General features: G+C 31.1%; 2 protein-coding genes across 9 annotated transcripts in view; one reads left to right on the top strand and one right to left on the bottom strand.

The window, feature by feature from the left end:
- The window catches only part of LOC112680347 (protein sickie), a 91815-nt gene that overhangs the window by 19920 nt on the left and 47764 nt on the right, over positions 1–24131 (bottom strand). For 6 of the 8 annotated variants that reach the window (XM_025550415.1, XM_025550413.1, XM_025550412.1 and 3 more), the window contains 10 exons: positions 19314–19388; positions 18921–18999; positions 18650–18828; positions 18456–18580; positions 18198–18385; positions 17898–18111; positions 17673–17826; positions 17517–17543; positions 17104–17354; positions 16879–17039 (listed from right to left, as the gene is read on the bottom strand). In XM_025550415.1, coding sequence (XP_025406200.1) covers positions 16879–17039; positions 17104–17354; positions 17517–17543; positions 17673–17826; positions 17898–18111; positions 18198–18385; positions 18456–18580; positions 18650–18828; positions 18921–18999; positions 19314–19388 — 1453 coding nt within the window. The remainder of the gene's footprint in view (positions 1–16878; positions 17040–17103; positions 17355–17516; positions 17544–17672; positions 17827–17897; positions 18112–18197; positions 18386–18455; positions 18581–18649; positions 18829–18920; positions 19000–19313; positions 19389–24131) is intronic. The other 2 variants (XM_025550417.1, XM_025550414.1) reach the window with 1 other exon arrangement.
- LOC112680348 (nardilysin) lies at positions 12786–15980 on the top strand. Its single transcript, XM_025550418.1, has 2 exons — positions 12786–13477; positions 13543–15980. The coding sequence occupies exons 1-2, from the start codon at positions 12876–12878 to the stop codon at positions 15914–15916; spliced, it is 2976 nt and encodes a 991-aa protein (XP_025406203.1). The 5' UTR covers positions 12786–12875; the 3' UTR covers positions 15917–15980.

The following is a 24131-nucleotide window of genomic DNA, read 5'->3' on the forward strand; positions in this document are numbered from 1 at the left end:
TATGCATGGTCCGTAATGTAATAGACACAGTTCGCGAATCGCAATCGCGCGCGCCTGCAGCTGTATAATTTACGTACTAACAAACGAACGTCGATACGAAAACAACGGATAACGCCGGTACGTCGTCGGTCATCGGCGTAACCGGTCCTTTTTTCATCGATTCATTTTTGTCGTCGAATCCGTCATCTATTAAATCTGCGAGATGGAATTTAAACACTATCGGAGAAAAGATATTTTAATAACAGTTACGTCGACGGGTTTTTCACATACGTACACGGGGGTTTTCCGGATGCGAGTACGGCAATAATTATTATTTCACACGTTTGTGCCCGGCCGATATTATTACGACGAAGCGGATTAAAAATTAAGGCGGCCGATCCCGAGTCGTTTGATATCCATCAACCGGCGCAGATGTATTATGTGCTACAGCAACATTACGAGTTTTAGATGAACTCGCCGAGATGGCACGCACGTCGTCCCCGGTGTAAGCAATCAAACGTTTCGTTGCCCACAATAATAGTGATAACGGGAACTCACTACTATTTAAGACGGCCGGTACAACCATTATATTTCTGTATTCGGATACAGGGACATCAGTGGCGGCACAGATTCTTAACCCAAAATGTTGCGGCACGTAGCACTGTCTTATGGATGCAAAATTATTGTTTTAGGAATAGGATATAATAATACGATAGTTGATAACAATTGGTAAGATAAGACGTATTTAATAAAGCGTATTGGAAGGTTCGGCGTTTATTATTATAATAGATTCAAGTCTTTTTTTGAGACTTGAGCGCCAAATGCGGACACTATTTGATAGGGCGGCGCAGTTTCGACATTCATAACAGTGCATTATGATGACATGTATCTCTTGTACGCGTACGAAACTCGCTGACGAAAAATATATGGTTTAAATACATAGAATAACTGCTGGTAAGATTAGTGGGAAATAACATATTATAAAGTTCCAAGGATATAATCACAACGATTAGAAGACTTGTCAAATGTAATTATTGTGAACTACGCGTATTAGGACCCTCAATTAAAATAAGAGACGTTTTTACTGGTTTTTAATTTTTACCGTCGGTCCACGCCAGGATACTCTACGCCGGAAAACAGGGCGTTCATTCTACTCGCATGGCGGAGATTTCGTGTGTCCGATTTAAAGGAAATTAAAATGGTGAGGACGACGACAATGTACACGCTTACGACTTTAGTAAAATAGTAAATCTGGTGGTGAAACGCGAATTGACAAATAGTACGACGAACAACACGTCGCGTCGTTCTATTGGAAAGGAACACGATCGTATAACTTGGGAAGTTTTATGGCCAAGATACGGGGAGGGGCTCCGTATAACGAAGGATATAATAATATTTAATATAAGTGCTATGTATATTGATGTTATCGGGACTATCAGTGCTCGCTTGTGTCCATTACGAATTTGATCGAATGCCAACGGACTTCGTAAACAATTATGTTAGCCCTAGACCGACGGGCGACAACGACCGCGAGCAGAGTATAATATAGCGGACGAAGACGGACTGACAATCGACGGAGAATAAAAATACAAAATAAAATAACATAATAGCGAAATCGCTGGCTTCAAGAAAAAAACACACGAGAAAAAGCAATTTAAATCGTACAATAAACCCGTGAAACTAATAACAATCATGATATTAATAATAATACCACACACGTCATACACACTCGTAACGGCAACTGTTATTTTTATTTTATTTTTTTTTTGTGAGGCGAAGGCATCAAGAAAAAAGAAATTGAATTTTCACGCGATAGAATTTATTATTGAAGACGTAACACACACAGTCAACGAGATTGGTTACTAACAGTTTTCTCGGCAATATTCCTACGATGATATATTAATTGTTAAGGTGTCACGGAAGAAAACAATTAAAACTAACTGCCGAATCGGTTACAATCGAAACACAGTCCGCGGTCGACAATTTAAAAAAATCGTGATCCCTTAGTCCTCAGAGACAGTTATCGCCTCGACGAAGGGAAAGATAAAAAATAAATTTATGACCGACTGCTCTGAATCAAAAGACGAACCGCCGGATGCAAGTGGATCGGGCGGCGGAAAAAAAAAATGACAGAATTCGAAAACGAGAAAAAGCCGAATAAATACTGGCGAAACGCGAACGAAACGTCAAAGGCCTACCCGGAGAGAGAGACACACGAGTCGGAAAGCCATAGACTGGGCTGTTGTACCTTTTCGACGGTATCCGAAGTGGCGGCGAAGTCGGCACAGCTCCTGGGCCTGCGGCGCGTAGCGATCTCCCACCAAGGCACGTCGGACGGCAACGGTGGGAGCGCGACGGCCGGGTCGTACGATGACTTGGGCCTTTGACCGGCGTACAATGACGACGGCGGCGACTGCTGCTTCTGTTGCTGTTCGCCGGCGACGTGTTCGCTGACCGGTTCCAGGTGCAAGCCGACCGAGGCGGCCGCGCGCCGTCGCTTGTGGCCGACGTAGTGGTGCGGCCGGCGGACTGTGGCGAAACCGTCATGCACCGCGGTGGACGCGCCGCCTCGGAGCTTCGTGTCTACCACCGTGTTCCGGTGCTGGTACATCATCGCGCGCACCACCACTCAACTGGGGTTGGTCACCTTACAACAGCCGTTAGATTATATACACCGCATACGACACCACTAGACTACTGGCTGCCGCCGGGCACACGGGCTCTGTTCATCGTCGCGCAGCTGATACGCGTATCGAACGACCGCACACGGCAACCCACCGAACTGGACTGACGGCCGGTGTGGCACGCGCACGACGCTGAGGTGCGCACATCCCCTCCTCCGCGACGTCCCGCCCGTGCGCCGCTCGCCGCTGTCTATCTTTTTGGTTTTCCGTCGTTTATGGCGTATTGATAACGTTATCGCGGGCCGTCGACGCGTTTTCAATAGATTCCCGTAAAAAACTGCGGTGAAAATGGACAAAAAAAAAAAAACCAGAAACTTTCGATCCTTCACGTGCGGTTCCCGGGAAGAAAGCTTTCGGAGAGCTCAATCCGATCCAACACGTTTACACTTTCAGCCGAGTGCGCAAATATACGAGGTCGGGGGTTGTTTTGTGGCGCTCAACAATTGAAGTTAGTTAATGTTAGTTATGCAGAGACGGATTTACAGTTAGAACCAGGACCGTAATTAAGGGGTGTTTCGAGGAGGCAATATCCTTCCGGAAATATTTAAGGGGCGGCAACATTTTTACGGTGATTCTAACTAAAAATGAAACGATTTTTTTTGTATTTTTAATGGAGAATTATTTATGAATGATAAATAAAGAAAATTATATAAAAAATAAATGTAGCATAGTAAAATTATTTATATTATTTAGTAGGGGATACAATTTATATCTATTTAAGATTATTTAAATATAAGTGGTATTTTATTGATGTATAAGTTTAATCTTTATTTGTATGGGTATTCAGACCGAAAGGTACCGCCAATTAGTCTTATAAAAGACAATTTTCTGTAACTTTATTTAGGTAATTAAAACTAGGTTATTATTTTGGATTTGATATTAATTAGAAATATTGTGTACTTTAATAGGGAAAATTAATTGTGAGCGTAACGATCGCCTTTTTAACGAATAATTGAAGACACTTATTTTGAATTTTGCACTTTAGGAAAGAGGGAAGGGAAAATGTTGTTGCCTCTGGGCAGCAAAATCTTAAATATGGCCCTGGTTAGATAACTGTGAAACAGGCTATTTTAAAAGGCCACTTATTAGTACTGAAACTCGATTATTATAAATATATCGAAACTCGACCTTATAACAAAAAAAAATAATATGATCATATAATGCGTTTTTAAGCTTATTTATAATTATCATTGAAAACATTAATATTTATTTTATTTTATGAAATCTTACATGGGATCTGACATAGAGATGTTTTACAATTAAATTATTGACGTCATTTGAGGGAGGGGGTGGAAACTTGGGCATTTGTTGGCAAACTTAAAAAAAACCTAAGAAATCTTTAAGAGGTCGATTCTATTAACAAATATAAACTGTGGGTCAGCTGACCTCCTAAAACCTCCTCTTATATCCACCCCGAATACAAAGAGTTGGGAGAACATTTCTTATAAAAATCTGCACGAAGTGGAACTATTTTGAAAGTCTGTATTAAATTCTCTTTCCTCCATGTAGCACACACGACGAAGTACGACAGCGGCCATCGCCAAAGCGCTATACTAATACATGCACGCACCTCTACTTTTGACTTGAGGCGATGACGAATACAGATGGCATAAGCGAACTATTGTAGTAGGATCCTACCGGACACTATTATAATATCGTTGTGTATCGGAGAAAAAGAAAAACATGAAAACAAACCGTAATGACCGGCTATTCGACGCCGCGCAGACAATACGTTCTAAATTACGACTGTATAAAATATGTACGTATGTGTACGACTGCTGAAGCACATGTAAGCTTTTAAATAAATATATTTAACTTAAAAACGTATCTACGCCTCCGCACCATATACGACGTGTTGGTCTACAAAGGGAGGGGAGGGGCGCAATGAGGATGGATGACGGAAATGTCTTCTTTGCAGCAGCGTTTAATGCTCGCCAAACAAGTGCCATCATGTACGTATTATTTTCAATCCATACCCTCCATAGAGTTGGGCTCGTAATGTGTAATACGATAAGAAATTATGCCTTTAAATGCAATTTCAATACGTTCAAATGCGGTACTGTTGCGTCAAGTCTCCTCCTATAGTGGGCGAATAGGAATCTTGAACATACGCCACTGCGCTACATGATGCGGCTATTACAATGCGTTGGCGGTCGGCCCTGAGGGTTATCGTATCGCACGCCGCCATTTTTCAGTGCGACATATTGTAATAGAAAAACGCATTTTATCACAAAATCCATAATTTGCATATCGTGGTTTCCGAAAGACGAAAATGTGTATGTCTTCTTTTTCTGCGCGACAAACAATTTTATATATATAAGAAATAAAGGGATTAAAAAATTTGGATTTTCATTGGCGAAATTCACGAGACGGAATTAAGTACTCGAACGGGATGACGAAAAATGTGGATCCGTCCACGACAAACAGGGACGCCGGAGTAAATCTGCGAACTAGCAACGAGACGGTTTTACGACATTACATATATATTATTTCTACTGCGTTCGCAAAGTCGTAATAAAATACTTAAAAATTGTGCAGTAGTTATATGAAGTTATTCCAGCCGTCGGCGACGCTGTTTAGACATTATAAAAAACACAAAACATGTCGATTTAATATATAGAAATACTGCAGTCTTAATATAAATCGAATAACGGACCTCCGACAATAATGATTATTTAGTGTTTTGTAGCTTCGTATAAGTGGTGAAACTCGACAGTGGGTGCATATTATATATTTATAACTTATACAAAACAACGTTCATAAATTGTCACAAATTGCCACAGAAAAATCCCGCAATGCGGTTCTTCATTTTTCACTAGTACCAGGATATTATATAACTATCCGGAAAACACCGTTTATACGAGTAGTAAATTAATAAATCACAACATTTTCATGTAATTTATTCTACTATACAGATTACCTTGATTCGTTTAAACGCATTTCACTAGTTATTTTTTATGAAAAAACACTAGTAATTTGGATTATTATTGTTATCGTTTGTAATTCGACGTGGTATAATGTTGGAAAGTATGATAAACATGATACGCGTTGGTTCATAATAGATGACGGGTAAAAGAACAACACTCATATATTGTTTTCAAAATATTATAATTTTATCGTCTTAATTAATTCACGACTTGGTTACCATTGTTTGTAGAGAACAACTTCCTTAATAAAAAAGACCGCCAGTATGTCCAATTATCTCCGGAATACCTGCATAATATACGTACACATCATGTGTGTTAACAACCTCAAAACTGTAGATACGATTGATTCCATATATAAAACCAGAAACTAAACGTTAGACAATAGTACATAGTAACATTTAAATGTAATAGAATTATGTCGGTCACGTTTATTTTTATTTTTATTTTCAAAAAGATTGAAGTATACAACAGAAGTCAAGATATGGGCTTAAGTATTCCATCAGCACTATAAAATATAGGGGGAAATAATAGCTTCATTATATTACAATACAGTGCATACGAGTACGACGCAGAAGCATAGAACGTCCGTAAACACAAACACCTGGTTGTATTATAGAAAATGGCGAACTAATAAATAACTTTGAGTATTCACGGTCTGTCCATCACGAGCTGCCAAAACGAGTCTTTTTACATACATTTATGCATCTACATAATTATAGTTAATGTCTCAATATAGAGGGGATGGATTTGAATATAAGTTTACTAATTTTTTATTAATATGCTGCTACATAAACAGTTACATCACTTTCAGCCAACATTTTTAATTTTTGCCACATTCTACGGAAAGACAAGAACATTTTATACAGAACACACATATATGCAATCACATACACCGAGGGTATAAATAAAAGTATATACCTATTATATAGGTAACTATTATATTAGATAACCTAGCCTGCCTTAGTCGCTTAATCAAATATATTCGAGAAAAATATTCATAAAAGAAAACACAGTTAAACTTTAACATCAACCATGACAAATATTAATATGTAATTCCATATACAAATTATTGGTATTTACCTATAAAGAGAAAATTACGAAGTTCCAATTCAAAGCCATTAGGTAACAGTACCTAATTTATATTCAAAAGATGCACGGGCAACATAGCTAGTTATTCGACGTATTTTACATATTTTAAGAAAAAACGTCTTATAATTAAGATCAAGATTTATTTAAAAATAATACAAATATTACTATTGATTAATAACATTATGAATAAAAAACTGTAATGGGTATACTTGAAATCGATATTCCAGAAAATTGTTTTCTAATTGATTATTTTTAACGAAAGCGGATAATTAACGTATAAAAAAAATTGATTTAATTTGAATATCACTATACTAAACGTTTTTAAAATTTATACGATGAATATCAGTACCAAAAAAAAAAAAAAATGTCTAAAACACGATTTATGCACGAACGCATGGTAGAAGATAGCTAGCACTCGTTTATTCTTTTATTTCTATAAATATTCAACAATCATTTGGGTAGGAGAAAATTGTAATTTATATCAAACACGTAATACGATTATACATAAATCGGAATCTAGAATTATCGATATATATATATATATAGTCATAGGGATATATTATAATTCAATTCAAAAAACATGACTCATAAATGTTCTTAAATTGCCTTTAATTGTTTCGGGTTTCCAACACTATTGTAACATAATACACTACGTATCGCATTGGCTGTCAAAATGTATACCGGACGAGAAGACCGTACTCTATGGTACGTTTATTATATTAGTATACTCGCGTAATGTCGCAATTATATATTTCTACGGGTACATACAATACAATATATTACTGTTGAAAACGTTATAATAGAATAAACAACAACCCGATACGAGAAGAGACGTGAATGAACAATAAAACTGTACATCCGAGCAGGTATCTATCTACGTGTATATAGGTACGCAAATATTTAGTGGTCACGTCAGTATTGCCGACCAGTAATGCATTTTTCTTCCTCGGATAGAACGATTCGCACGCGACTGTCGCATACGGGAGTGAAAAAAATGTCATTGATGATAACCGCCGCTTCGCCATTGATGAAGATTAGTGAGCACAGAGGGACGAACAAGTAGTAAATTGGCTTTGATTGACGGACACTAGTATCCGTTGACAATAGAGGTTTTTTTTTTTTTTAATTTTTTTTTATTTACAGTTACAGTTCTATACTTTTTTCCTATAGCGAATTGTGTCCGAACATTTATTCTATTAAAACTTCCCGTTTTGCGACATATGCTGTGTTCACAACGAAAGTAACTTTTTGTAAAATATTTTTATACGGTTCTCGTAGTGTGATTTTAATTGGAGTTTAATAGCACATGAGTAGACAACACTACATAATGAACCAGCAGATAAAGATAAAGATGCATTATATAGGACGGCAGAACGCACCATATTATTTTACCAGCCGGTTAAAACTCTCGACATTAAATCGTTCCTGTAAATTATTGAAATTTATTCGCGTCACTCCGTTAATACAGATTATCACTATAGTGTAGAATATTATTCGAATTTTGTCATTAAACACGGTAGAACATAAAAAATAATAAATCGTCGATAAGAAAAAATATAAAGGAAAAAACTTCGAGATCTTAGCGAAAAGTAATTTTAGAAACAAATCGTACATAAGGTAAAAGAATAGGCGCATATTCAGGTTTTTTTTAACTCTAAGGATACATTATTATTTTTTAAATGATTAACATGAAAACGGAAACCACACCCGGCAACCAAGAAGATACCCCAATAAAATTATTCCCCTTCTGAAATGGCGTGCGCCCGTGAATATAATGTTACCTGTGTGCCGTGACGCACATTATATACGCCCCAACGCACGAAAAACACCCTAACAAAAAAAATATCTGCTGAGAAACAAAATAAGAAGTTTATAATATTATATCATTAAAATTATGGTTATACATTCATATAATTAATATAATTTATTAAACATAATCCATATAATTATAGTCATTAACGGCGCGAACTTTTTTCCTCTAAAACGATATAATTTATGTTTATACATACGTAACCATCAATTACAAATTAATTATCAAGTTACCCCTCAGTAACTTTATAAATATAAGCCTCTGACTGAAATTAAAATTGTGATGCATAAGTTTGTCCGAAATTCAATAAATATAACAAAAATTAATTAATTAAAAAAAGTAATAAAATTTGAATAATAATATAATAATAATAATAATAATAATAATAATAATTAAAAAAACTATTATAAAATTACATAACTACGAGACAATGACGCTGTTCGATTGTTATGATCAAAAGGTGGTCTAAGGATTTGCTTCCGCTATTATACATTTTGTATACAGTACTGTAAAGATTTAAATAACGTTAACAACCACAAAATCTCACTATACATGCATTTCATTACTAAAAATCTAGTGTTGACTTCGCATACTAAATTAAAAATTAAAAAAAATAAAAATCAGTGAATTTCAACAAATCCGATATGAAAACAAAAAAATAATTGTGAATTGATATCTGAAAAATTGCCTATGTTCCTACTTTACTACTGCAGTTTAATAATTATTGTTGTTATAATTCTCGTTGGCGAAGTTCTGTATATAGACAGAAAATTTGTTAAAAGTGTATTTTAATTACAAACTATGAGTACGCAGTGCTCGAATTGGGAAAAATTAAGTAGAGGAGCTCAGTCCAATGATTTGAAAACTGCGTTCCATATGCGCAATTATTTAACACAAACCCGTGGGAATTTTGTCCCTGCCCCCCACCGCCAACCTTATATATATTTTGAATGCCACTTTTCAGCTAAACTAATATTTAAATTCCAAATATAATATATTTTAATAGCAATATCAACATCCTATATGTTACAATAGAAAATAAAAATAAAATAATAATTAACATAATTGTAGGCGATCAGGCAGTCTCATGAATCGAATGATATAATCATATATTTGGTTTTTGTTTTTATTTATTTTTACTCTTTAGTGCGGGCCACGGCCTTAGAAGATTGGTTGTGGTGCGAGCATTTATTTTTTTCCAAAATGACGATATCGTCGATCGTCAATATTAATAACAAATAGTACAATGTATAAAGTATAATATATCAAATTCACAGACATTGCTATTTATATTTCTTCAGAAATGATGACGTTGTTCATATCATAACCACCATATAATATATAATCTTTAATTATGAAAATAGTTTTGATATAATAAATCGTAAAATTCGTTTTCAAATTGACGTAAATTGAAATTCATATAAAAATTATTTTGGTCATCAATTAGGATGAACGTGACGTCCCCCCGTTCCAGTGAAAAAATATAGTTGGGGTACGCAAAAAAAAAAAAAAAATAGTAGAGGAGTTTCTTCCCCCTGCGCACCCCCCAATTCGAGCACTGTAAGTACGTAAAATGTAATAAATATTAGGTATATATATATTAAACTGATTAACAATACTAAATAACCCAAACATATTTAGATGCTGAAGTCGATACATAAATTTATCATCAACTGGTAATTACATAACATTTTTGATTTATTTTAAATTACAAGTTGAAAACAAATAATGTTAGTATATTATTTAATTAAAATGACATAGTCAACGTACACCAATTATTCTAAGGATATTATAATTTATGTTTAGAGACCATTTTGAGGATAGGGTGGATTATAACATTGTCCGTGTTACTATTGTGGCATACCTAACCTAACCGATTATAGCCAGTAATTTTATATGAACACGGAACACCCAACAGTATATATAAATATATATACATGTACCGGTAGACTGGGCTGTGTAATTAATATCCTAATTTTGATTTCATTTAAGATGCCACTGTGAAATTAAAATCTCGTTTTAAATAAGATTATTTCTAAAAAAAAAAAAAAAAAAGAAGGATCTTCGAAAGTATAATATCCTATACTTTTGCCCTTGAGGATGTCAAATTATAAAACTAATATAAATATATACATACCCACAAGTGTAGAGTTTTTAAGAACACATTACATTATAATGTATAGTGTAATGTAATAGTCATGACGTATCGAATGTCCAAAAATGCATCAAATTAAAGTATTCTTTATAAGAGTGGATGTTTTTAAAGAAAATGAGAAAAATAAAATAAATAAAAACTAAAAAATATTCACACATTAATGTAAAACCACCAAAACCAGAATTATATACTTTCTAGGAATGATTAAAGCCGAATTATAGATATTTAGTATTTCAATAGGTTTATAATATTTAAATATGGTTTATTTTTTTTTTTTGCGGCGATTTCTCTTTAAAAATAGCTTTAATTTGATATATTATTATTAACACGACAGAATATTCTACTGGTAATGAATGTAATATCATTCTTAAATAGGTCATCATACGTAACTCAAGTTAACGGTCATGCGGAAGCGGTTACTACTTTTGAATCGACGGTCCTATCAAAAGTATCAAAAAAAAAAAAATATTGAGTATGAAAAGAGTTTTGATAAATTGTGGTATTTCAATTATCAAATAACGAGCATATGCCTAACATTATGATTGTTAAATATAATTTAAAGAATATAAAAATATAATCCTAGTAAAATGTAAATTCAAGCTACTCTAGGAGGTACTTTTTAAATAGTAAACAAATAATATTACATACACTGGTCAAAGTTTCAACTGATAATATTGATAAGTTTGATCGAGGAAATTAAATTATTTCCTCATTTATTTATTTGTGTTTTAAAATCATTTACTAACTAATACAATTAATTATTTTAGCCTTTTAAAGCATATTATGCAAAACACCTACGTATATAATATATATATTATGTACCACTATATTTGGTAACTACATACATTTTATACAACTTGGTTATAATATAATAACAAATAACATAATCAGTGCTCGACTTGAGGGGGGACGGAGTACACCTTCTAATTTTTAGAAATTTCAGCGTCCCTCTACTATTATTACGTTATAATTATAATGCTTAACAAGTTTTGGGGATGCAATTTTCTTTTAAGCAAACAGATTTCCTCTTCTTTAATTTTAACAATTCAAGCACTGAATATAATAATATAATATATTGGTTACATATTATGTATAATCATACTATGTGTTTGCAAAAATGTTTATAATATTATTTAATAATAATAGCGTACCTAATTATTTTTTAAGTATAACATATTTTAAATTAATATAAAACATTAGAAAAGCAAGTAACATATCAGTATTATCAGCATCACCCTCCATTTAAATAATGAATATAAAAATGACAGGTAAATTTTGGTTTTGCAATTAGTTTATGGTCTATTATATTTTATTTTTGTCCATTATATTAATTATAAATTATAATTTGTAAAATGTATATTTTAAATATAAATTTAAAAAAAATTTAAAAAAAAAAGAGATGATCACAAAATGAAAATACAACATATATGTGATACAATATCACATACAATTAACAGATTTTATTATACATGATATATCAGCTACGAAACATAACTTTTAAAGTCATAATTTATAAACTAATAATGCTATTATAGAGGGGTCGAGGTCGAGGAGAACCACCAGTAATTAAGTACATGTCTCAATTCAGGTCTTTCGTCACGCCATCACTGAACATAAAGTATAAATAAGCAGACTGTAGAGAATGCTCTAAAATAATGACTACTTTATGTAAAGTATAGAAATTTTCATAGTTTATGCGTAAATAATACATTCATTTCAAGATGAAAGATTTCAGCCAATTATTTCCTATGAATATTATTATACAATTTATAAAAAACTTTAAATTATTTATACTGTATTTCACAATGAAATGCAGTATCTACATGAACATCTATTAAGTACTTTCCGGTTTTTAATACTATGAATATACGATAAATTACTTTAACGAAGACTATCTGTATTTTGGTTCCTATAGTTCAAAGACGTCTTAAATTTACTATTCTATGTTGGTCCCACTGCAAAGTCAACTCTACCATAATTATTGATTACGGCGTGGTGCCGCTACGTAATATTGATTACCATAATTCTTATCAAATAGTATCTATGCAAGTATACTTAGAATTTTTTTTAGTAATTTAAAATGTTTTAATAATGAATCTATTGATATATTTGATAAAGTTGTTATATAATTTTATATTTTTATAAAAAAAAAAAAAATTATATGTTGTTATAATAAAGTGAAATAGTTTGTATTTACTAATTAAATAAGTATTTTACTTAGCAATCGTGCCATGGCTATTGCAGAGAAGGTAATTCGTAAAGGTTTGAGTAATAAGAAAGAATATTTATTACATAAGTTAAAAAACGGTATGAGATGTTTATTAATTGGTCAACCTGACGAAGAATATGAACCTAGTAAAAATGAAAACTATAAATTTACAAAAACAAGTGGAAACTACAATTCATCAAATGATGATTCAGAAGAATCCAGTGATTCCTGCTCAAGTGATGAAACAGAACCTCAAAAAAATAGTGATTCGTTTGCGATGTCATTATGTGTAAATATTGGTAGTTTTAGTGATCCTGTTGAAGCTCAAGGATTAGCACATTTATTGGAACACATGATATCAATGGGCAGTAAACGATACCCAGCAGAAAATCATTTTGATCGATTTTTGTACAGAAAAGCAGGCTATTCAAATGCTGAAACAGGTTGTGAGTACACAAATTTTCATTTTGAAGTCCCAATGGAATATTCTCGAGAAGCATCTGACATATTTGCAAGTATGTTTCAAGCACCTAAATTAGCAAAAGAATCTATAGACAAGGAAAAACAAGTTGTAGATTCTGAATTTCTAATGGCTATTTCTGATGATGATAGTCGTATACAGAGGTTAGTAAAATAATAATACATGATTTAATAATAAACAGTTTATAATTTTAATAATTTTGAATTAGATTACTATCAATATGTGCTGATAAAGAAAACCCTGCTGGAAAATTTTTTTGGGGTAATTTGGAGAGTCTGAATCATAAAAACTTAGATGAAATGGTTATAGACTTTTGGAAAAATCATTATTCAGCCAGCCGTATGACTTTAGCAGTTCAAAGTAAACAACCAGCACATGAAATGGTAGAATGGATTGATAATTTATTTAGTGAAGTACCAACAGACAATCTGCCACCACCAGAATTTAAAATCAGCCGAGAACCATTCCACCCAGATAATTTTCACAAAATATTTAAAATAATATCAGTGAGTTCTACAAAAAAAATTATATTTTCTTGGTATTTACCTCCAGTTAATAACCTCTATAAAATTAAACCATTGGAGTACATTGCATGGATAGTAGGTCATGAAGGTAAAGGAACATTGATTAACTATTTGAGGAAGTTAAACTATGCAATGGAATTAGAAGCTGGAGTAGAAGATGATTTTTATAGCAATAGTATTTACAGTTTATTTACTATGACTATTGAAATTACTGATTTAGGTTTAAAAAATATACATGAAATAATTGAGCTAACATTTGGTTATTTAAATTTGGTTAGAGAAAAAGGAATATCTGAATCTATTTTCAAAGAAATTAAAATTTTAGCTGAAAATGACTTCAATTTTTCTGAAAATAAATCTGCTATTGATCATGTAATTGAACTTGCTGAAAACATGTTGATATACGAAGAAGAAGATTATTTATGTGGCCCTTCATTATTTCATGAATATTCACCAGAAATAATTTCACAATTTTTAAACTTATTAACAGTTAAACGTGTAGCTATGTTCATATTAGCAAAGGAGTTTGATAATTCTGATGAATTTATAAAAGATCCAACTTTTGGAACCAAATATTTAGCTGAAAGTTTAACTGAAGAACTAGAAAGTAAATGGTCAACAATTAAACCTCATACATTTTTTAAAATTCCAAGCGAAAATCAATATTTAACGACAAATTTTACAATTTTACCTCAAACTGTACACTCTAAATATCCAAAAAAAATTACTGAGAATAAATACTTTGAATTGTGGTACAAACAAGATAATTATTTCAAACTACCCAAAAGCTATGTTATGTTAAATGTTATTACTCCGCTACCATCAAAGTCATTGAGTAACTATATAAGTTTGGATTTATTTTTAGATTCTGTTGTATTTTTACTAAGTGAAGATACATATCCAGCAGTAATGGCTCAACTTAGTTATGGTATTAGAGTATTTATAAGTGGATTTGAATTGACATTTAATGGTTTCAATGAAAAGTTACCTTTGCTCATAGATATTGTACTTAAATGTATAAAAAATTATGAGAGTTTGATGACTGAGGAAATATTTATTATGGTTAAAGCTAAGGCTATAAATAGATTTAGAAATAATCAGTATGATTTGGATTTCGTTCCATCTGATTTAAAAAATAGTGTAATTCAAGATCCGGACTGGAATTTAGACGAAAGATTAAAATGTCTAGAAAAATTAGATTATAAACAACTTTTAACATTCTATAAACAACTAAACAATTTATACTGCCGAGCGTTAATTCAAGGGAATATAAGTAACATTGAAGCAATGGATATTTGTAAAAATGTAGTAACTATTTTAAACTACAAGCCTCTAGCTAAAGAATGTTTTCCAGTTATATTGATAAAACGTCTCAATAAAGGAGACAACCGAGTTAAAATGGCAAACTATAATCCAAAAGACAATAATTCTATAGCTTATAAATATTATCAATTTGATAAAAATGAAATAAATGATTCAGTCAAGTATCATGTGCTACAATCAATGATGGAAGAATCTGCATTTGATGAGCTACGAACAAAACAATGCCTTGGTTATGATGTTCAATTAAATGTAACAACTCTGTATCAGCATTATGGATTTTATTTTAAAGTAGCACACCAAAGAGATAAATTTGAAACATCATATGTATTTGACAGAATGGATGAATTTTTGAAACAATTTTGGGAAAACTTCGATGATATTGATGAAGTTTATAAAGTAAGAGATGCTTTAATTGCACTAAAAGCATCCCCAGATGATTGTTTAGTTCAAGAGTTTAATAGAAATAGAAATGAAATTCTTGAAGAACGTTTTAAATTCAATAGATTAGATTTAGAAATAGAAGCTCTTAAAATCTTAAAATTTGAGGATGTTAAAAATCTAAAACATGGATTTCTTAATGGCCGAATATTTGGAGTTGAAATAATTGGTAATCATAATACAGAAAATATAATAAAAGATAGCCCACCCATTAAGAAAGTGTGTTTAGAAGAAAATGAAAATTTCAATTATATTGAAAATATAGATGATTTCAAAAGTAGTTTAAACCCTTATTAACCAATTTTTTTTTTGTGTTCCTGTCTTTGTGTAACTTTAACCAATAAATATTTATTTATTCATATTTCGAATTTGACTACACTTATTATTTTTAACTATATATTTCAATACTTAAATATTAAGTTGAAAACTGTAAAAATTAATAAATAAAATATTTAATATATTAATATCTAAAGTGTATTAAAACTATTTACTTGAAACAAAATACTACCTGTAAAATTATCAGTGCCTATATTGATTAAAAAATAACCTTTTTTTTTTTTTATTTTTACAAGAAATATACAATCTATACAATTAAGCATAATAAGATTAAAAAAAAAAAAAAATAACCCACTCTATAATAATCAGTGGTATAGTCATTAGATATGATAAAAGGCTTAAGTAGTGATGTAGTCTGATAATATTCTGTGAATATGCTAAAAACTTAAATTAGGTTCTAAAGCTTTTTCTCAGTTACCATTATTTTTAAATGTAGGGAGTAACTAGCGATTACTTTCCATTATACTATCTATATATAACCTATGGATTATTTTTTTAGGTGTAATAGCTACGAGTTACACGAATATGCCAACAAGTATATTCTTCATTGCCATAATTTATTAAACTTTTATTTCATACTTTCAAGAAAAGTATTTAACTGAGGTTCATTGATAGTTATTTTTGAAAATTATTTAATAGACTTGTTAGATAATATTAGTTGATCAAAAGTATTAAATACATTTGAAGTAAGTATTACTTAAGTAAGTAGTATTCATCAAATACATATGTGGACATTGGAACTTCTAATAATGTAAAGACATATTAATTGAAAACATAGTTTATGATAATAGTGTATTAAACAAGCATCATATTTTTTCTATTATTATTTATTTGTATATTAAATTAATAAAACGATGCTTAAAGAACTTAGATAGATCCAAAAATAAGACATTTTTTTAAATAAATTATTTTATGCAACTTACGTTTGTTGATAGTTGACTTGTTAATGTATGGACCTTGTCTTGTGCATCACTCAAATCTCTTCTAAGACGTCTAACTTCTTGTGCCTGTTTTTCATCAGCTCCCATTCCACTATACAATGATGAGGATCCAGTTGATATTAAACTTAATGCAGATCCATGAGCTAATATATAATTATATAAAATTAATTTCTATGCAATTTGTAAAAATTATTCATATATACACACCATCATCATCTTTGGAATTGATTTTACTCATTATAGAAGCAGCATAAGGGGATGAAAGAACTGATCGGTGGTTTGGCTGAGGAGACTGAAAATTATAACGATTAGCTGGTGTTGGGCTAGTTGGTTGTGAGGCATGAGGGTAAGTGCGATGATCAGAACGGTTAGAAGGCGCATATGGTATGCTGTAGTATGAATCTGGTTCATCTGAACGTTGTAACATTGATGGGTATAGTTTTTCTGATTTTGTTGATCTAAAAGAATAATAATTAATCAATTAAGAATTAATACATAAAATAAAATTAGTTGGTGTTTTTGAAAGCTAAAATAATAATCCTCAACAATGAAAAGCAACAACTCGGTTAAAATGTATGATATTATAAGTGCACTTTTTTTTTTTTTGGCAAATTGCCTACCTTGGAAACGTCCGATCTTTTAGATAGCTGCAAATAAATTTACAGCATTAAATTTCCCCAAAATAATTCAAATAGCCGAAATCCATTAAAATGTTTTTGATATAAGACAGAAATTTTCAGATTTAAATTTTATCATAAAAAAAATATGCCACGAACCTGATGCTATTACTCCTTGATATTCTATTTGATTGACTTGGTGATGGACTAGTATTTGGAGACGCAGAAGACATTAATCTAGAGTGTGTTAAACTCGCTCTATGATGAAGTTGTGCAGGGAGCGATTCAATACTATCTGCTTCAATCATACCTCCTGAATGAATCAAATAATGTTATTATTTATACTTATTAAACATACCAAAAACACTGTAGTTTAGTAAGTACCTATAGCACCAGTCCTAGAAGGCAGAGAAGCAGTATAGTGTGGTGGAACGGGACTGTGTCTCGTCCATGTTCCATAAGGGCTGCCAATTTTGACTTCTTGTTCCGACTGATTGGCCATAAGTCGTTCCCTTACACTTTGTGACAGTTGAGTAGCACTTGGGCCACTAACTGAATAAGTCTTCATATCAGTTTGAGTGCCTCCAGAAACTTTTACCTTTCAAATTATAGTTTGATTTTATAATATAAATATAATATATTTAATATAACACATTATTATTCATTATTATAATCTAAAATTACTTTTGTTCTAGGAACAGCTGAAACTTGAGCAGTTCTTGGATCACCTTTACCATTTGAGCTGGATGTAGATCGTTTTACATAACCAAAACTTTGAGGTACACCACCTCGACTCTTAGTTTTCTCACTCCTGTCACTTCGTGATTTTCTTTCCATGTAATCCAAATTATGCAAATCTTCACGAGATCCATCTACAACAACAAGTTTTAAATATTTTAATTATTGTTGATTGAAATTGTTTTTAATTTCATATATTATTACCAGTTGATCGTTTTTTATCTGTTCGTCTTGGACTTGGTTTATCTCGCACCCTTTCAAAGTCATTCACTCTAATTTGTTCAGCATTTTTGCCAGCTTCTATGTATTTTTTCCATTGCGAAGATTGTCTAACATTCAAAAATAATAAAATCATTGAAAATTGTATTAAGTGCTGTTAAAAAATTATTATTAAATACCTTAAGCTTGAATTATTCAATTCGGTTTGCTGTCCGCTATCTGACTTCTTGACATGGTTACGGGTAACCACCTTATAGACAGGTGCCACAGGTGTGGGCTCTGGAGGGCTGGTTGGAGGACTAACATCAGGGCCAAGACTTGATGAGCCCCCGTCTGGGCCCACATTGAATCGATTCAGCTAAAAAGAATTTAATAAAATTATTATAGTTTTTACTTAGACACTTATTTATATATAAGTATTTTTCAAACATAGTCAAATAAAATAAGTACCTTGACTTGTGATTTATTTCCAGATTGTAATAGATTTGAATCATTTATTTTTGAATCTAGTCTGTCAATCGAGATAACTCTGAAATTTATATTTATTTAAATAAAAAATTAAATTTATATACACTAGTTGAGTTGAATTTAAATAAATATCTAATTCATTGATGAAAAGAAAGTAATGCATAATTTTGTTTTCAAATTCAACTAAATTAAAAATAAGATAAGGTTATGATTAATTAGTTTCAACGACCAATTTATTGTACTATATTAAAATACGATATAAATCGAATTACATTTTGAAATTAATGTGTAATATAATTAAAATTCTGAATTACGTAATAAATCGTACATAGTAAAATAGAATGATGTCGTTATATAATGTACGCAATTTCTTACCTGTGTTTTAAATGAATCTGATTGTTTACCGGAGCATTCTGTTTGTTAATAATTGAATTTTGATGCCTGACAGATCTATAACATATTACACGATTAGACGTTGAATTATATTCCCCAAGTCACTTTTATAAATATATAAATTTAGTGCTAGCATAGGGTAGACTACGTGTTCGTTGGAATCGTATGGTACCCCTATATCGTGTACTGAAAAATGTAATTGACGAGAAAGAACATCGAAGTAAACACGTACCTATAGGTATAATAACTACACTGTGATGTGACTTCAAATTGAGGATGAGTTCAACGGAGTAGCTTTACTACACTACATACGACAACCACTAATCGAAAACGTTACAGGACTACTGCCGTACACAAGGGTGGTGTTGTTAGATCCTGTTCTTGGATATCGACACCCTCGCACAGACGGTACACACTATACCGTACCGCAATGCGCCGCCGCAGTCGTGCGCTATCTACCGAGTTGGACCGAACACTATAACAACAGAGGAGACGGTTTTTTCTCCTTGTCGTTTCTACGGGACAACTTTGAACACGAACAAAATGTTCCTATACTTGGGATCACCGTTGTACTTGCCGTTAATGATATTAGTATCGTTTTTTGATCAGACCAGACTACATCATAATACGTCATGTAATATCATAGGTAAATTAATATTTAGTGGTGCTGCGTTCAACACTGCATTAGTCGAAAGTGCTGGTAGAGTGTACACAGACGCTAGGAAGGGTTGGGGACCGTTCAAGGTCTGGTGAAGGGTAGAAAAATATAATCGATGAAGCCTTGAGGGGCATTCATCCCACCACCCGCGTGATCGTAATACAAATGATATAATGAATATTAAACGAAAACAGTTGACAAATTGCTCTTGATTTGATTTATATACACACACATATATATATATATACTACGTTGTACCCCAGTTCCGAACCAGAAATGATAAAAATAATTTTTTTTTTAATACGATATTCGACTTTATATGGATCAAGACCTCTCAGAGCTTATCGTGTTTTCATTTTGTTCGTAAATAACCATAATACACACGATGGTTTCTACTAAACAATAATATTTAATTCGATCGTCATTACCGACAGATGTAGAAGTATTTGTTTTAATTCCGGACGTTAAATTATTTCAATTAAACGAGATTAAAGTTACAACACTATGATAGATTATTTTTAATTGTTTTTAGATTAGTACATAAGTAAAATTCTTATTAACTTGCACGCAGAGCCTCTAAATATTGTACAGAATTATTTAGCCCAAAGGAAAAGTGTACAATTTATATTTAAAACAAGCCAAATCGTTGGAATTAAGTCCATTATGTGGACATGCCATATTTTGAATAACATTGAACGTGTAATGCATTTTATGTACGTTATTCAATCACAAAACGTGCGTGGTCTATGAAAAACGAGATGAATATTTTATACAATCAGTTCTATTAAAAAAAAAGTTTTTAAAAACAACAGCCGTAAAACAATATGGTCAATACATTGGTGCACGCAAAATAGCATTATAAATGAAAATATATACATAAATTAATTTATTGTATACAATAAGTTACTGCGGTTACATATACATATAATTATGTTACGCATGGCCTGTTTATGAAAGATGACTCATTCAAAAAAGAGGGAGCTCAATTACACCCTTTCAATCACACATCTCGTTCGTATGAAAAAAAAAACATTAAATTTTTTTTTTATCGAGACAGCAAAAAATTGAATTTAACCAGTTACAATAAACCTTTTTTCTGAAATCTAAACATAATATTTAACAAATTGTACGATCATGTGAAATATTATGAATCAGTCATCGATAGTATAAACTTAAATCAACTATATCTGCAAGTTACTGTTTCTGTTCAAATGAAAAGAAAATTAGATATACACAAAAACATACAAGGAAAACAATGGTTCAATCGTAGTTAACTTATATAAGGCTATTGATCTAATTCTATTTTCATACTATTATTTATTCTATAGATGGTATTCTATTTAATATTTTGGTCTGTATTATAACGAAGTAAACATTCAAAAATTAATACGACGTAAGTTAAAAAGACGCGAAAACAATTGTTTTTTCTAATACCTACCTAAGTGACTGGGTATAGTTTATTATTATTTTTTTATGTTTTGTTTTTCAAATGCTATAACTCTCAAGTACAAAATGTTAATAAGATAATTCAAAATAGGCAGACCAATCTAATATTATGACGAAGTATGTGCAAATGGATGATTAGCCAGAATATAAATTGCTACGTCGATAATAAAATGTATTTTTAACGTTATACACAAATTAATTAAAATCCAGTGAATCTAAGTGACCTACTAAATAACACCGTTTGACCTTTAACTGTTGAATATTTCTTGTTGAATACTAAAAAAGTGATTCTTTATTATAATAAACTATAAAACTATGCCAAGAAAAACATTTAGATTCAGAATAGCTTAATGTTAATATATACTTATAATTGTTGAGTTTAATTAATTTTTATGTTGGTAGTTTATAAAATAAAATAAAAAATAGTCTAATGAATGTGCAATCATGTGCATGATTATGATCATTACACTAACTGCAACAACGATAACAGCATCAATAACGACAACAATAATAATTAAAAAGTGTCACGTTTATATATATTTGAAGTATACGAGTATGTATATATATACATACTCGTATAATTCAAATATCACTTCATTTTTTTTTTTTTTTTAATTATTATAATACATATAAATAATATAAAATTTGATTCGCGTGGTATTTTCTTGTTTTCTTGTGAACATGTCTGATCTACGGAAATTCTGTTACACACGTACTAGGGATATTATGGTAAACCACAATAGTGCTTCTTCCATATCGTCAAAAATCACTAAAATAACTGAATACTATTGAAGAATGAAGAGAAATACAGTTGAAACTGGTATGGACAACTGAGTAAAAGTTGAAACATATAGACCATGGATCACAAAATGGCGGCCCGCGAACAAATTTTATCCGGCCAGCAGACAAAAAATAAAAACACATATTACGACAACATTCTATGTTTATAATATTTGTAATATTAATTATGTTCTTAATGTTTAGAAACAATAGCAAATAATAAATAAAATAAATAATGTTCTCATTGCATCTAATTTTAAAATAATACCTATTGCCTATTATATGTTGAAAATATGTACTTAGAATTTTAATTGTCCGCGAAAAATTTTCAGATTACTAATGTGGCCCTTCAAAAATATTAATATGTGATCACTGGTGTAGACACTATAAAATTAACGTTTTATTGTCCGTTTTACATGTTCAGTAAAATGCACAATAAGTAGTTGCGTGTAAATCGGCCTAAAGACCGTGTACACACTGAATGAGCAAGTGTTTTGAGCTACTTGGATCAGTTTGGAAGCAATTACAACACATGCAAGGTAATTGACGCACATACACTTATCGGTCAACATCAACATACGACAAAATAAAAAAAACCTGATCGGTTTCGATCGGTCTGGTTCTAATTTTGTTCCGATCAAAATATGATTAACAAAAATCAGTCGTTTGTTTTCATCAATATTATACAACCGAATACACGATATTTTCATGTCGATCGTAGACATCTTAATTTTTTTTTTTTTTGTGTGTTATTTTCTGAAAATTTTTATTTATCTCATATACCTACATTTTACCAAAGTTTTGAACTCTGTACTGGATGCATACATTTTTAAATTTCACCTATAAAATGTTTTATTTAATAATTAACGATTGAGATGTGTGTAAATTAATAAAATTAAAATAAATATAATTATATCAGTAAATGATGATTGTGCGTTCTTTTTTAAACAAGATTTTTTTACATTGAAATAGTAATTGCTCTCATCTAAAACATTAAAGCACTTTCCGGACAAGACCGGTTTATTATGTACATTTATTGAGATTTACATGAAATTGATTAGTATAGATGTCTTTCTTTTTTGTTTTTTTTTGGTTATTTCATATGATTTGTTTGCTTTTAATTTTTCTCGATTATGTTCAATATTATATGGTAATAATAATTTGTTGTAAGTATCCAAAATAAGAACATCATAAATTATAATGATCACATTATTCTTCTTTACAATTTTAGAAAACGTAATGTACCAAGTCAAAAATACATTCATAGAGTGTACAGACTTTAATAGAATATATAAACTAGTGCCGCAAATAGCGGGTGGACTGAAGGTGCATATTGAACCCAATTGAGACTCATTTATGCTTAAACAAGATCCCAGAAACAAATAATCTTTTCTTAATATTTCAGAAACTGTTGTTAATGATATGGGATTTCCGTATAACGATGTCTTAACTGCTAGTGTAATTATTATCCATCTTAGTTACGTCAACGGAGCGTTCTTTTTCCAAACTCAAAATTATAAAAAATTATTTAAGAACCTTCATTGGAAATGAAAGACTTACAAATATAAGTATTCTAAATATTCAACAGAACTCAAGATTTGAATATAAATAAAGTGATTGACGATTTTGTCAATGAAAAAGCCAGAATGTTTTTTTTTTAAATAATAATAATTAATTTAGTATTTAAGTTGTAATCAAACCATTAATGTTATTATCTAATCTAAACAATAATCAATACATAACAATTAATTAATCTTATAATACCTAAATATGTTTTTACCAACTTTATAATTTTTATTTTATTGATAAATGTTTTTGTACTTTGATAATTTTTAGTACTGTATAGGTAAATATTATTTTAAAACTGTTAAAATATTTTTAAGTAAACTCTAGTTTTATTAAATATTAAAAAGTTT

The sequence above is a fragment of the Sipha flava genome, unplaced genomic scaffold (assembly GCF_003268045.1).
Source record: "Sipha flava isolate LNK unplaced genomic scaffold, YSA_version1 176_pilon_pilon, whole genome shotgun sequence".
Lineage (NCBI taxonomy): Eukaryota > Metazoa > Arthropoda > Insecta > Hemiptera > Aphididae > Sipha > Sipha flava.